The 15,751-nt window shown below is 36.5% G+C and overlaps 1 protein-coding gene across 2 annotated transcripts in view; it reads left to right on the top strand.

The window, feature by feature from the left end:
- LOC136857843 (lysM and putative peptidoglycan-binding domain-containing protein 2) overlaps positions 1 to 13,898 on the top strand; it is a 52,208-nt gene extending 38,310 nt beyond the window's left edge. The window contains exons 3-4 of one of the 2 annotated variants that reach the window (XM_067136818.2): positions 3,199 to 3,479; positions 13,143 to 13,898. In XM_067136818.2, the coding sequence (XP_066992919.1) occupies positions 3,199 to 3,406 (208 nt within the window). In that variant the 3' untranslated portion in view covers positions 3,407 to 3,479; positions 13,143 to 13,898. Of the gene's footprint in view, positions 1 to 3,198; positions 3,480 to 13,139 lie in introns of both variants that reach the window. The other variant, XM_067136817.2, reaches the window with a different exon arrangement.
- The last annotated feature ends 1,853 nt before the right edge of the window (positions 13,899 to 15,751 follow it).

The following is a 15,751-nucleotide window of genomic DNA, read 5'->3' as shown; positions in this document are numbered from 1 at the left end:
ATATCTTCATTATATTTTAGAACCATGTAAACATACACTATTAGGCCTATTTATTTTAATACTGTTTCATATCTTCAAGATTTTGCTTCAGTGGTTGATAAAGGTTGTTCAAGAGTACAGTAAAACCTCATTAATTCAAAGTCGTTCGGACACAAAAATCGGACTTCAAATTACCTGATTTTGAATTAACCGCCAACACGTACTTTGGAAATGCCAACCCTTGCGGCCTCACAATATATTCTAAGACCCGTTACTACATGCAATTAACCTTGATTCACAGTTTAAAGCTCTCAAATGTCATGGAAAAAACTATTTCCAAATGTATCCAACAAGGTGCATTTACGGTGTTGAAATAATGCACTTGGATAACTCACCGGCAAACATAACCTCACGCAGTGAAATCAAAAGAAAGAAAACAGGATTCAAAGAAAAGGAGAAATCTATACTGGCTCCCCTGTGCAGGTGCTTTGTTCATTGGATTATTGTGTTGTATGCATTTTAGATGCCTTGTGCTTACACGGAATGTAGCCGATGCCCTTAAAACATCTCAGCTTATCGAACATTCCTATGACAAGGGGAGAAAGTCTCTCGCTTCCATCCACATTACAACAGTACAGTGACTATACTTGTACGATTTACCTCCATGGCACTTCTAAGACCCATTAATGCATGCAATAACTTTGATTCCTAGTTTAAACTTTTCAAATGCCATGGAAAAACACTATTTCAGAAATTTATCCAACAAGGTGCATTAACGTTATTCAAATAATGCTCTTGTATAAAACAATGACAATCATAACCTCACGCAATGAAAGGAAGAAAAACACGATTCAAAGACGAGGAAAAATTATGCTGGCTCTCCTATGCGAATGCCTTATCTTTTGGATTACTGTACCGACTGCATTTTTAGATGCCTTGTATGCCTTGTACTGGCATGGAAAGTGCCCGACGTCCTTAAAACATCGTGGCTTTTTGAACTTTCCTATGACAGGGGAAGGAAGTCTCTCGATTCCGTGTGCAGTGTGCACTGCATAGCAACACAGTACATTTGCTGGCTGGCAATTCTCTTCTTTAAAACCTTAAGCCCGTTTGGCCTCAGCATTTTAAAAAATAAAACAAACAAACAAAGCAGTTGCATCGGCATTGACAATATTATTTGGTGCGTACAAATTGATTATAGGCTATAAGCCATGCTTTTTTGCCAACTGTCTGCATCGCCAGTGTTCGTGGATTCTACCTTTCCGCACACTGCCTGCTACGTGATATTGTGAATTGTGGCGTTCCTAAAAACGCCAAATACAAAATAATTACGATTCCGCTCGAAAATAGCAGATATGAAGCACACTGTAGACACGCCGAAGTAGGTGTATGTGCGCAAATTTACCCCCTCACGTTCCGGAAGACACGTTCTTTTATGACGCGGAGAAATTTTGAATTTAAATTACTCTGTAAAATACTATTTTTTTCAAAATGTAAAGGCAGTTTCAAATTAAAAGTCTGAATTTCGGTAACGAGACCGACATTGTTCTTCGAATTACGAATTATCTGTCTTTTGAATTAAGCGATTTAAATAACATGCAAAACCGTACCTCATGTTTCTGGGAATGAGAGATGCTTCGAATTAGGTGAGATTTTGAATTAACCGATTTCAAATTATCGAGGTTTTACTGTATATTTGCACTGTGTAGTATGGAAAATTGTTCAAAAAAACAATGGCAGAAGGTAAGTGTTGCTCGGCAGGAGCAGAAGAGGCAATGGGTATTAATGTTGCTTGTACTGCTGATGTTCCTATTGGATTTATGTGATTTAAATTCTCTGTGATATGTGCTTATTGTCTCCTCACAACATTAATAAATCACTCGCCCTCCGTATTTACTTTCCCGATGTTGCTTGTAGTGTATTTGGACAGTTATTGCAAAACCTGGTTTGGAGAAATGAGATACAGTAGAACCTCGATAATTCAAAATCGGTTAATTCAAAATCTCGCTTAATTCCAAGAAGCTCTCGTTTCCGGAAACATAAGATACGGTTTTGCATGTTATTTAACTTGTTTAATTCGTAATTCAAAGTACAGTGTCGGACCCATTACCGAAATTCAGACTTTTAATTCGAAACTGCCTTTACATTTTAAAACAGTAGTATGTTAGAGTAATTTAAATTCAAAATTTATCCGCATCATGATAGAACGCGTGTTCCGGAACGTGGACGGGTAGCTTTCCGCACTTACTCGCTTCGGTATGTCTACAGTGTGCTTCTTAATTGCTAAGTTGAATGAAATCGGAATTTTTTTGTATTCAACCTTTTAAAGAATGCCGTAATATCATGCAGGAGGCAGTGTCCGGAAAAAACAGAATCCGCAAACACTGGTGATGCCGACAGTTGACGAGAAAGCTTGGCTCATATAATCAATTCGTAGGCATCGAACAATATTGTCATTGCCAATAAAACTGCATTATTGCTTTCTTTTAATGGATTGCATGCGTTAATGTGTCTTAGAATACTTTGTAACGTGGCAAGTATTTACATTTCTGAAGTACGAGAGAAGTGCCATGGCGGTAAATCGTATAAGGATAGTCATTGGAAAGCTTGATTAGCCACAATGTTTTAAGGGCATCAGGTACTTTCTGTGTAAGTACAGGAATCTAAGATGCATACAGTACAGTAATCCTATGAATAAAGCACTTGCACATGGGAGCCAGCATAGATTTCTCCTTCCTTTTGAATTGTGCTTTTTTTTTTTCTTTCTTTTGTTGCGTGAGTTTATGTTTGTCAGTGAGTTATCCAAGTGCATTATTTGAATACTGTAAATGCACCTTCTTGGATACATTTTGAAATTTTTTTTTTTTCATGGCGTTCGAAATGTTTAAACTGTGAATCAAGGATAACTGCATGATGCAGTAACGGGCCTTAGAATATTTTGTAACGCGGCAAGGGTTGGCGCTTGTGAATTACGAATTGGCGGTTAATTCGAAATCATGTACTTTGAAGTCCGATTTTTTAGTCCCAACAACTTCGAATTAACAAGGTTCTACTGTATTCTATAATTATTTCAACACCAAGATATGTAATGATTGTGAGACTTTGTGTAATTAATTGTAGATGTTAATGTGTTTGATATAGAAATTTATTCTTAGCTTTATAATTTATCATTTGACTTCTCAGTATATCTTTGCTTCTCTTTTTTTTTTGTTGGACCAGATTCCGTGCAGATGATGATGACTTAACAGTTTCACGTTGTAGACCACCTAAATCACGGTTACGACAGCAGCTGACTGCACAATCTACACATGGGACTCACAATGACATGTTGAGTGCCCCGCATCCTGTCGTAATGACCCAGGGACGAAAGGTGCGCTCTTCGTTACAGAGACTGGAAAAGGAAACTGACGAGATGTTCGAATTGTAGCATTCATTCACATATGTATAATACTTTGAAATGCCTTATTAGTGAATGGATGTGTATGCAAATGTTATCAAAAGTAAGTAATCATAAATTTGTATTCTCCTTTTTAATTAACTTACGCTGGAATAGTACCTTAATCTTTGAGGCTCTTCGAGCAATTCTTAGTGCAAACAATTACAGTTGCTGTGTTAGAGGCACCACAACACAGGTTAATAGAATCTAAAAGTATCTTTTCTAGTGGGAATCATTTAGGTCATCTTAATGAATTAATTTTTAGCCGTTTAGCCATTTATTAAGGTTACTAACACCTCGGCGACAGGGAACATTTGAGTGCTGCTTTACCCAGCAGACGGAGCTGATTTGGATGTGAACAGTAAGAGAATGCAGAGATTTATTGTTTACAGTGGAGAACAAAAGAATGTACTTAGATTCATTAACTTTATCTTAGTGTCGTAATGGAGAAGAGACCTTCCACATTTTGTACGGAATGAAAGTGGCGTTCTTATATTTGCCTGGGTTGATTCACAGTGCAACGAAAACTAGAGTAATCATTGCTTTAGGAACTCTGAGCAGAAGATGTGGGAACAATTGTTAAAAGATTTATGTAGCACAAATCCCTGGTTAATGGGACGATTAGTTCATGAGAAAGAGGGCATATAATTTGATGTGTTTTGTTGTCCATTACTTGGCCACTTGCGCCATGTCCTCTCTTTCCTTTATTAAATTTGTTTCTCTTTCATTCAAACTGTACCGTGCCATGCTTCTGCGGCACCCAGTATTGTACCGTATTTAAAAGTGACAGCGAGTTAAGTAAATATGATTCGTAAGAGTTTTCAAGGCGTTGAAAGAATTATAGGAATCCTCACCAGATGATGTCAACATTCAGTTCAGTAAAGAGATGGCGATTTATACTATCAGTCTACATAAGGAAACATATATCCGCTGGAATGCAGCAGTCTCAACCGGAAAGAGGTCAGACTATTTCAAACACTTTAGAAAAGAAAAAAGAAATGCTGATTTGGGCTGATTTGTACATACAAAGAAGGCAGTACTCTTTCAATCTCGACAACTTTAAAACTTAACAAGGTAGAACAAAATGAAGTTAGGCCTGTGGGGGTCTATACCATGCATGGAGGTTGGCGTCGAGGGCTTAATTGGAAAGCAGTGCAAGGAAATTCCAGTATATTTAAAATTTGAATTATTTCATATTTAGACTTATTGCACAAGTATTTAATTCTTTGTGACAGGGAAGTGTTTAAAAATTTACTTTTTTGTTTCTGAATGGTTAATTTATTTGAATTGGTGTGGTTGAATATCAACTACACGTTTTTTCCTGCAAATCAGATTGCCTAATGTTGAAAACTGAAAAATACTTATGTAAATAGTGCATAAATTTTGAAATTTGTAATAAATATGAATATATAAATTTAAGCTTATATATCAGTTTAGTTCATTCCAGAACGTAGGGGTCATTTGTAATGCCATTCAGTGTCAATAGGAGATACATAAGTGATTTCAATACTAATGATAAAACTCTGTCACCACAGAGTAATTACTTTACTATCAGAGTTATAGCACAGTGGCTTTCGCTTAAATCAACCATCTAGAAGAGGTGTGTACAGAGGGGGAGAAAAGTCACTGCCTGCCTATATTAATAGGCCTAGCAACAACTGTGAATATTTCTTAACTAAACTAGTTTCCTCATCCTGGGGTGGTGCACCTCTTTTTTAGAAGGCCCCCAATGGAAGGCAGTTGCATGTACCATTTTTACCGCTTGTAGAAATCGCTGAAATCCAATTTCTAGATGGACACAAATAGCACAGGAAGATGTTTCTAGAAGATAAAGGTTCAGCTATCTTCACACATTAGTCATGTGTGTGTGTGTTTTTTTTTTTTTTTTTTTTTTTTTAGTTAATGTCTGCCAGCAAAATGGTTAGCACAATTACTGTAGCTGCCGTTCTCGGGAACCTGAGTTCAATTCCCGGTACCGTATTGCCAGAGATTTACGAATGGCATGAAGGTCGATTGCAGTGCATGGCTGATGAGATGGCAGTGAAGATGACGACACTTGGAATGACGACACACTAGCGCAAGACAATTAAAGTGAAAACAGTGATCAGGTTTACTGTGTGGTAGGTCTACTGCTCAACTGACAAGAGACAAGTGATTGGCCATTGAGTTATTTTGTATTTTTTTAAATAATAATAATAATAATACAATCTGGTGTAGGGATGTGGCGACCCCATCGCCCAGTGGGAAACCACTGCAATCAGCTACCCGAGTATTGGCGGGAAAACCGTAACGTTCGCGGGGTATGGAGGAAATGCCTACTCCCAGTCCTGAACAACTAGGATGAAATAAGGCAAAAAGCCTTCTTCACAATTCATCTTTCATCACCCATCATTCACCATTCATCACCTTGCCAGATCACATCTGGCATTGTAACCCCTGATCATTGATCAGACAATCGGCCTATTATGATTAGTCTTCTAATGAAATATCCACCGGTTTGGATACACACGATCATCAGATCCAAACAAAGACACTTCGGATACGGTGGGGTGTCACATGGCCGACCCAGGCGAGTCGGAGCGCCTGCAACCCATTAAACAACATGCAGACCCATCCGATCAAGAGGAAACTTAAATTTAATAAATCAGGACAGTTCTCATATTTCGCTACAGTGAACATAAATTCATTAATGAAAGTGGGCAAATTAAAACATCTCACAGGCGTCTTAGATCAACATAAGATACTAATAACTGCTCTTCAAGAATTGCGTAATACGGATCAAGACCCCCTTGAGTCAGGGGGATATCGCCTATACAAGGGTCCCCCAGGTGAAAGAGTACTAAAGAGTGTTCCTCAGTTTGGAGTCGGCTTTTTGGTTCATACTAGTATCTTGGATTCAATTGAAGATTTTTCTTCCACCTCCCCCCGAACGGCATTGATGACAATCAAAGTAGAGAATAAAACGTACACACTGATAACGTCCATGCTCCAACGAATGAAAAAAACAGGACCAACAGGGAAGACACAGACAAATTTTGGGAAGAACTAGACCAACTATTATCATCCATTTCCGATAACCATATTAAAATCATGCTTAGCGATTTCAATGCTAAAATAGGCCGTGAGAAAAAGTTTCGTAATGTTGTAGGTAAGTGGCCAGCTCATCATCTAACTAACAGGAATGGTCAGAGATTGATCGATCTTTGTATTGATCATGGGCTACTTTTGGAAACCACATGATTCAAACGACGACCACATAAACTGATGACTTGGAAGTGCCCTAATGTTAAATTAGGGGAGTTCCAAATTGATCATGTAGCTATGGATAAGAACTATCATAAGGAAATTTACGATGTGAGGGTCCTCCGTGGAGTGGACATAGATTCAGATTATTATTTGTCCAAAATTAAAATAAAATTAACTCCAAAAAAGAAACGCATTCTCTCCAAGTGTAACAGGAAGAAAACATATGACCCTACCTATCTCATTAATAATAAATTATATTATGAACAATCTAAAACCTATCTAAGTGATGATTTGGGAACGGTAATTAACAAGCTAAAAACCATTGCTGAGGAAAACGCTCCCGTTAAAAAGAGGAAAAAACATGCTTGGTGGAATGAGGAGTGCGATGCAGCGATGCAACACCGACACAAGGCATGGTTGATTGATCAACAACGGAAAACAGAACAGTCATGCGAAGAACTTGTTACTGCTAGACGACATACGGCTAAAATCATCCGAAGGGTTAAGAGAAATTATCACACGGAGATGTTACACGCTATTGACGAAGCATTTACTCAACATAAGACAAGAGATTACTATAAAACATTTCGGCAATACCAAACTAATTATACTCCCCCAACACTCCTAATGAGAGATACTAATGGAAAACAGGCACATACTAATCAAGATAATGCGGAAATTTTAGCTAGATACTTTGAGAACTTGCTTAACAGTGAGGAACCTTCAGAATATCTGCAATATGACACACATCCAAAAAATAGGATACCTTTAGAATGAAGTATGAAGAATGAAGTACGAGCTGCAATTGATTCTCTTAAAAATTATAAAGCACCGGGAGAGAACTAAATCGTCACAGAGGTATGGAAGAATGCTAATGACCAAACCGTTCAGAATCTACATAAACATCTTACAGATATTTGGAATACTGCTACAATGCCTGAAGAGTGGAATATGGCAATAATTCAACCATTGCATAAAAAGGGCAATAGATCTGATCCAAATAATTATCGGGGAGTATCATTATTGGATATTACATATAAGATTTAATCTAAGATTATCTATAACAGAATACAGGGACATCTTGACTGTGAACTAGGGGAATATCAAGGTGGATTTCGTCCAGGAAGAAGCTGCCCTGACCAAATCATCAGTTTAAAATGGATTATGAAACAACATAGATCTAGAAACAAAAATTTAGTTATTACGTTTGTTGATTTTCAAAAGGCGTATGATAGTATACATCGTGAATCACTGTTGAATGTCCTTCAGGAATTTGGTCTGCATTCCAAACTTATTAGCCTGATTGGTATGACTCTTAAGAATACTCAATCTAAAGTTAGATTCAGAAATGAGTTATCTAAATCATTTGCAATTACAACAGGCCTCCACCAGGGAGATGGACTTTCGCCATTATTGTTCAATTGTGTATTGGACAAGGTCATGCGAGAGTGGACTAAGGTATGTCCTCCAAAAGTCAAAATTGGAAAAAAAATATCAAACTAAATTGCTTGGCATTCACGGATGAGCTTGCGATACTGGCAAATGGTTTCGAAGAGGCTAAAGTTCAATTGGAAGAACTTGCAAATGTAGCGAAAAAAGTTGGATTGCAAATTTCGTATGATAAAACAAAAATAATGCCTACTTTCAGAACTTTAAATTCAGAGCTATTATTAAATAATAATAATAATAAACGAATTGAAATTGTAAGTACATTTAAATATTTGGGTGAAAATCTCACTTGGAATTGCAATGAAAAACCATCAATAGAGAGTAGAATATATAAACTGAAGCAGGCACAACGGATAACTTGGCCTACATACAAAAAGAAATGTCTTTCGATTAATGCTAAATTTAGGCATTATAATTCTGTTATTAAACCAGAAGCAACTTATGCTTGTGAAACATTATTTAAAATCAATACTAGATCAACAACAGAACGCTTACGAGTTGTTCGAAGGATACTCAGGACGATCATAAACAAGAAACATCAAGTGGATGGACAGTGGAGATTGTTGCCGAATGAGGTTATCTATCGGGAAAGTGAGTCCATCACAGACTCGATGAGAAAAAGAAGAATTGCCTTTTTCTGTCATATATTTCGACTAAGTGATAACATAGTTTTAAAACAATTATTTAATTACTTTTGGAATAGTAAATCAAAAAACAATTGGTTTAAAGAAGTCCAAAGTGATTTGGAAGAGTTGAATATTACCATGCAAACCATAGAAAACAGAGGCGAGAAAAGTATTTTGAAGAATAAATGCATCAGGCTTCCTCTGACCAGTGTACAGAGGAAACAATATGTTATAACGGATGCATAGAGGGCAGCGAGGTCAACCAGACTCAAGACTTTTTGGGAGAAGAAAAGACAAATTTGTTGTAGTCTGATTTAAGTGCTCCAATGTGGGCGTAAACTCTGTAAATAAATAAATAATAAATTAATACAATCTTCCTGCAACAGCTGCAGGTTGCCCAAGGACAAAGAGTACCTTAACAACAATTATGATAAGTGTAGGCAAAAGAGTGAGGCACGTCAAACATTTATTTGAGGTCCACAAGCATGCTTCTTGAAGATCATGATGGACTTCTTGAGTGTGATAATCATGATGTTATAGATGAAATATCTATTCAGCCCAATGGTATTGCTGGTATGTTTCCTTGAGCACCGAACATCAAGCTGATTAGAGATGGATGAGAGCATATACTTTTGCTTATAGAAGTCCTCCGTTTCTTCATTCCCCCCCCCGCATCGATCCCTTTTGGCTGGTTTTTGTTGGTCTCATATCTAATTGTTGGATTGATGATGAAACCTTCAGAACAGGATGGCTTAAAAGCAATAATGTCAATGCATTGGTTGCTTCCTCTCTTGGAGAGACCGTGTACTTCTTCATAGACTTTATAACCTTGTCCTCTCCAAGTGTTAGCTATCATTGATCTGGCTACATTATGGCGTGAGGTGCATAGTAATTCACCATGTGGACAGGCTGTCAGGACATGTGAAAGAGTTTCGAACTCTGTGTGGCAATGCCGACAGAGGCTGTTGCCCTGGGATCTGCCAGGTACAGTACGCACAGCAGAGACATTGGCATTCATTTTTATTGCACCATGCCATTCACTGCAAGACAATCCTTTACGATCACAAATCCATGTATTTGGTGGAGTATACTGTTTAAATAGGATCCATGGCTAAATGGTTAGTGTGCTGGCCTTTGGTCACAGGGGTCCCGGGTTCAGTTCCCGGGAGGGTCGGGAATTTTAACCATAATTGGTTAATTTCGCTGGCACAGGGGCTGGGTGTATGTGTAGTCTTCATCATCATTTCATCCTCATCACGACGCACAGGTCAAATAAGAAAGGACCTACATCTGGCAAGACGAACTTGTCCTCGGACACTTTCAGCACTAAAAGTCATACGCCATTTCATTTCAGGACTACATCTTTGCTTTTATGCTCTTTCTTGCTCCAGTTGTCAAAAGCTCTTCTCAATTTGAGTCAAACTTTCTTTGTATCTACAAAACCATGCCCTTTGTCTCAAATACATTCTGTTTCTGCTACATTCAATGCAGCAAGGCTCATGCTGATTTCTTGACATAAGTTTCTCGTTGAGTGAAAGAAAACGTTATTGGAAGATTTCAAAATTTTGTATTCATTAATATGTTGCAGATATATTTCCCATGATACACAAAATAAACCCAAACCTATTTCATTTCAGTGTGTATCATATCATCATCATTCGGGACATTCATGGGAAGTTGGAAAATTTTCTTTAATGCTCCCCTCACCATAATATCAGCATCATTTGTAAATTTGACTGGAATCTTTTGTGGTGGTACTCTCTGAAATTTATATACCAAAGTGGGACAGATTGAAGTGTTTATGATTACAAATATTTGTTCGGAATGCAAAAGCGGTGAAGAAATGAGGTGCTCTAGGGTGGTTTTGAGCTTGCTTAGGACCTCGACGGACTGGAAAGTAATTTCATTGAAAAAATTTACAACCAAAGACATAATAGATTCTTCTTTCTTCAGACATGGTATCTGTTTTTCATCTGTCGAGAATAGTTTTTTTCTGATAGGTGACCATGTTTGGTGCATATTCGTTTACATTTTCCAATATTCATGTTAAGTCCAATTTCTTGTAATTGATGTGTGGCCGCATGAGCAAGTACTAAAGCTGACTCAGAATCTTTTCGAACAACTACATCATCAGCAAAACTTAATACTGTTAGAGCTTCATGATCTGGACTTAGTTGAAAGCCATATTGGGTAGATATCGATGTTTCGCTAGGGTCGTCCGGAATATGATTGATGGCGAGATTAAACGGGATTGACGACAGGGGAGATCCTTGCATAACTCCCCTGCTTATCAAGAGATGTCTTGTTTTGCTTCCCTGTGTCTGACTTCGTGTGACATTTCCTGTTTGCAGATTTATGATTAAATTCACAAGTTTGGTTGGAATTGGTAACGACTTCAATGTCTCATTTAAATGAGCATGACCAACGTTGTCAAAGGCTTTCTATGTATCTAAGAATATAGTAGTCAGGTTGGCTTGATTGTTTTTGGCCTCATGGAGAAGAGAATTGAGTATCGCAGTGCTGACATGTGTTCCAGAGGCATTGGTAAATCCTCGTTGATTGGGGTTTAGGACAAAATGTTCATGGAGACGCCTGTCAAGGACCCGCTCAATTATTCTTACTATTGAACAGATTGTGATATGTCTCCAGTCCTTAATATTGAGTGTATTTCCACCTTTATGGATTAGAACAATCCTGCCTTTTTGAAGATAGAAGGTACAATCCTAATTTTCAACATACGTTTGGCAATGTGAGATATTATGTCAACTGCAATACTGTCTGATAATTCTGATGAGGACGTGGTCTGGACCGGGTGATATGTCTACGGCTATATGATTAACAGCAAAGTTGATTTCATCTGGGCTTATATTGTCATTAAATAAAATGTCAATTTGTTCCCTATCAATTGCCCAAGAATTCAGAGAAATAATGGAGTATTTCATCCGAAGGAATTTTACAATTTTCAGCATTGGAATTTAAAACAGATCTAATAGCCTTTCTGCGCTGATTGTAAAAGTGATATTGGGTAAACTGATATTTGTATCTTTTACGGCGTATTATTCGGTCCCGTTTTGTTGCCTGTTCAGGATTGGTTGTTTATATTTCCTTTGGTTGATTGTGGTTTGTTCATTTTTCCTCACGCCAACAAGACTAACTCAATATTATTTTACTGGAACCCTCACTCATGTTTAACATACGTTTAACAATTATCTTCTTTCTACTGGAACTAAACATTGTGCCCCACATCAACAAAGTTTCTACCGACGCATCGGCAAACTGTCCAACACAGCATTATCACGTTAAGAAGGATTCTATTACCTATTTTATTGAACCATCTCATGTGTTCAATATTTTAATTTTCATTTTTAACAGTATTCAAGTGTTGTGCTCAGAACATTCCAGCATATTCAACATTTTACCTGACGCATTCAGTAGTCCGAATTATTTTAATATCTTTTTGTCCTTGTCCTTTGTTCTTAATCTTAAAACTTTTCGGCTGGTGATGTCTACAAGATAGATGAAACATGTTCCGTTATTTTTTAATGTTATTTAAATAACAAAATTTAAAAAATTTAGAATTGTAAAGGTGGAACATTTGACCATACCTTTTAAGTGCCTTTGATTGCCTGTAATAACCTTCCGCTATTCCCATAATACCTCGTTACTTGTTATATGCCTTCTCGTGATTTGTGAAACATAAATGTAACTGCCTATTCCTCTCGTAGGATTTTTCAATTACTTGGCGGATACTGAAAATCTGTTCCTGACAGAATCTCCGTGATCTGAAGTACATTGGTTTTCATCCAACTTGCTCTCCACTATTGATCACATCTGTTTTAGCTTTTTGTAATTATTTCATTTAATATGAAAATTCCTTAAATATGACAAAATTATTTTTATATACTGAAGTTAAGCACAGATAGGACTACTAAATATGATTACTCCATTACTCTTCTAAAATATGACTTGTGAAGTAAACTTAATACCCACACAAATACTCTACAGTATTTTTACATACTGTACTTGGAAATCAAAATAAGTCTTTAGAAAAGATAAAGGCGTGGCTTAGAAATTAAACCTCTAATAATCATAATCAGTATCTCTCATTCTCTTGGTCACTGGAAGCTAGGTGTTCCTTGGTGTCTTTCCTTTCATTTGTAATTTCATAGTTCATGTCTCACTCACACACACACACATAGACACAAGTCTCATTTTTGCTGTCTTCATCCTTCTTTGTCACTAGCTTTCCATCAGGTGTATTGCAATGCTTTCAGTCTTTGTTAATCGTATTATTTATAATGTCTAGACTCATTACTTAGAATGTGTTATAGGTTAGAATTTATTTCATTATATTTTCCCTTCGTATTTTTACTTGCATGTTCTAATAATACTACATTTTTCAGCAGTTGTCTTCTACAAGGCACTTCTCATGATGCTCCTATATTCAGTGAACAAATGGGATTCAGCGTGCCCTAACCCTGTAAGCATCGAGAAGTTATGCTCTTGGCGGACCATCCAGTGGCACATCTGAGAACATAAACGAACTTTATATCAAGGAAAGTCTGTTTTATTTTGTATAGTGTAAATGTTGAGAAGTTTTTTCTATATGCTCTATATGTCCTGTATATTCTTAGTATAGGTCCGTCCTGTGCAGTTATTAATGCACAGTCGAGAGGTGTCGAACAAACCTGGCTAATACTGTTAAAAGTTTTGTAAAGTGTTATTTTTGTCTATAATTTTTTCCCTTTGTATTATGTTCCTAACCTGAAAAATAATTTTATAAATTGTTTATTTTATTGGCACTGTACAGTGTAATAATTGTTAATATGTATGTTAATAAATGTAAGTAAACAATGTTGTTGGATTGAAGTATACAGTATAAAGTCAAAATTGTTCAGGAGGAGTTCATACCTTAGTAGTGTGAAAAAAGGTAAATTGTTAATGCCTTCCATTATAGTATAACATGAGAATTAATGTTGAAACATATCTTGTTTTGTTATTAAAACTAGTTACCCAAATTTATTAAATGTGAGTATTGTCAAAAAAATACAATACTACAGTAGTAAAGTATATACCCAGAGACTGTAAAAAATGAAATACAGTATATTATGTCTGACAAGCTTTGGGGACCCCATGGCCAAAGGACATTAATTTTGCAATGATGTTTATCTTTTATTTACTTTCCTTGGTTAATAGTAGCCTTTTTAAAGTTACTTTCCTTTCTTTTTTCTATCCTTTTATACCAATATGCAGCCTTGTTCAACATATGTCTCTATCATTTGGTGTGCAATGGCTTCAGTATGTATCAGCCAAATATGTGAATCTGTTTAATTGTGGAGTTCCTGTTCTGATTAAATGTTCAGAGTGCTTCTGAATAATATTTATTTATCATTCCTTAACCTCTTAACCGGGCATGATGACTTAATTTGTCTACCAATAGTTGTTACTCAATTCGATAATGACGAGTTAACTTGCCTCAAGCCTTCTAAAACAGTTATCTGCTGCTGGGTGGGATGTATTATCTCGTCCCTTTTTGTTGCGGGATTTTAGTTCTATGATCGATTCATAGATGTCAGTAGATTCCAGACTTGCTGCGCCACACTGCGCGGCAATATTTAATTTCATTTTCTTCCGTACATAATTGCTAAGCATGCTGGTTTGGATTTTCATCTCATTGATTCAGATAAATTAGATGATGGCTCTTTGGATAGAAAATATAACACAAGTGGTGAAATTCACAGTAAGGTTGCATCTGTACCATTATATATATTTGTTGAAGGAAAATGATTTTGAAGATTGTCTTAAAATTCTTTTTATAACATCATGCACAGTACAGTACTTTAATTTTATTTTTCACTGTTTTTCTTGCTATATTGTTGTAAGACAAATTCAAATTGACCACCAGCTATAAGACATATTTATGTCAAAACAGGCAGGACTAGATAACTCTTCTTCAGCGAAGTAATGCACGCATAATGGGTGGGACAAGTACCTTCGTTGTTCGTAGGAGTGCATAATGGGTGGGACGAGTTCCTTAGTCATTTGAAGAAGAGTAATGGGTGTGACAAGGTAACATATCGCTCACATCATGATAATGGACATGACAAATTAACTTGTTTTCAGTCAAAATGTATTTGCTGCTACGAATGTGTGTTTCTCAGTGTAAATTCTCCAGTTAAGAGGTTAAAGAAGGGTAGATTATGTACCTGATGCAAATTATGTTATTAGTTTGCTTGTAATTGACTAAAATACTGATGAATCTTTACGTATGTGAAATCATTTGTTGTTTACGTTCGTTTTCCCGCATTCTGCCATTATTGATAATTGGCATTTAAGAGTAAAGGAAAGTGTGCAATCTCATATTTTTTATAATTTAAATGCAACTAGATAACGAAATTGCAATTGTGAAGTATTTTGTGGATTGAATGAGGTGGCAGTGTGACTTCCAATTGTTCAATTTTTTGTGTGCATCTGTTTTTGTCCTGAATATGATTAAGCAATACTTTAAATGCATACAATCGTAGAAGGTAGGAATGTGTCAGTGATGGAACTGGCTATAACTGGTTCCAATAACTTGAGAACTGATACACTCAGCTTTAGTAACTGCTCTGTTTACATTTGTGTATCTGGCAGAGTGGAGGACATGTAACTGAAATGATACAGCTATTGATACCAGTATTGCTCAGATGACTAAAAGAAAGTAGTGTGGTTCACTATGGAAAGGAAACAATTGCTAACAAAGAAACCCTGTGACTTTCTCCACTTCTGACATTTGAGGAATGTCTTCAAAAGATGCTGTTTCCACTTCAAAAAATTTTTTTTGGTATTGTTTCCACATGCATAGTAGTATTTGAATACTATCGAATGCCATAAGCAATCCTGACCAGAAATTTGTAATTCCTTAAAATGATTACCATACCCAATCAAGGGTACGTTCCAGGTGTCTTTTATTATACCATTTCTTTGCGTTATTCTAGAATTTTCATTGGGTGGAAATGGCACCTTTTGAACACAC

The sequence above is a fragment of the Anabrus simplex genome, chromosome 1 (genome assembly GCF_040414725.1).
Source record: "Anabrus simplex isolate iqAnaSimp1 chromosome 1, ASM4041472v1, whole genome shotgun sequence".
Taxonomy (NCBI): Eukaryota; Metazoa; Arthropoda; class Insecta; order Orthoptera; family Tettigoniidae; genus Anabrus; species Anabrus simplex.
Note: the sequence above shows the minus strand (reverse complement) of the source record. Positions and strands in the feature narration are given on the sequence as shown.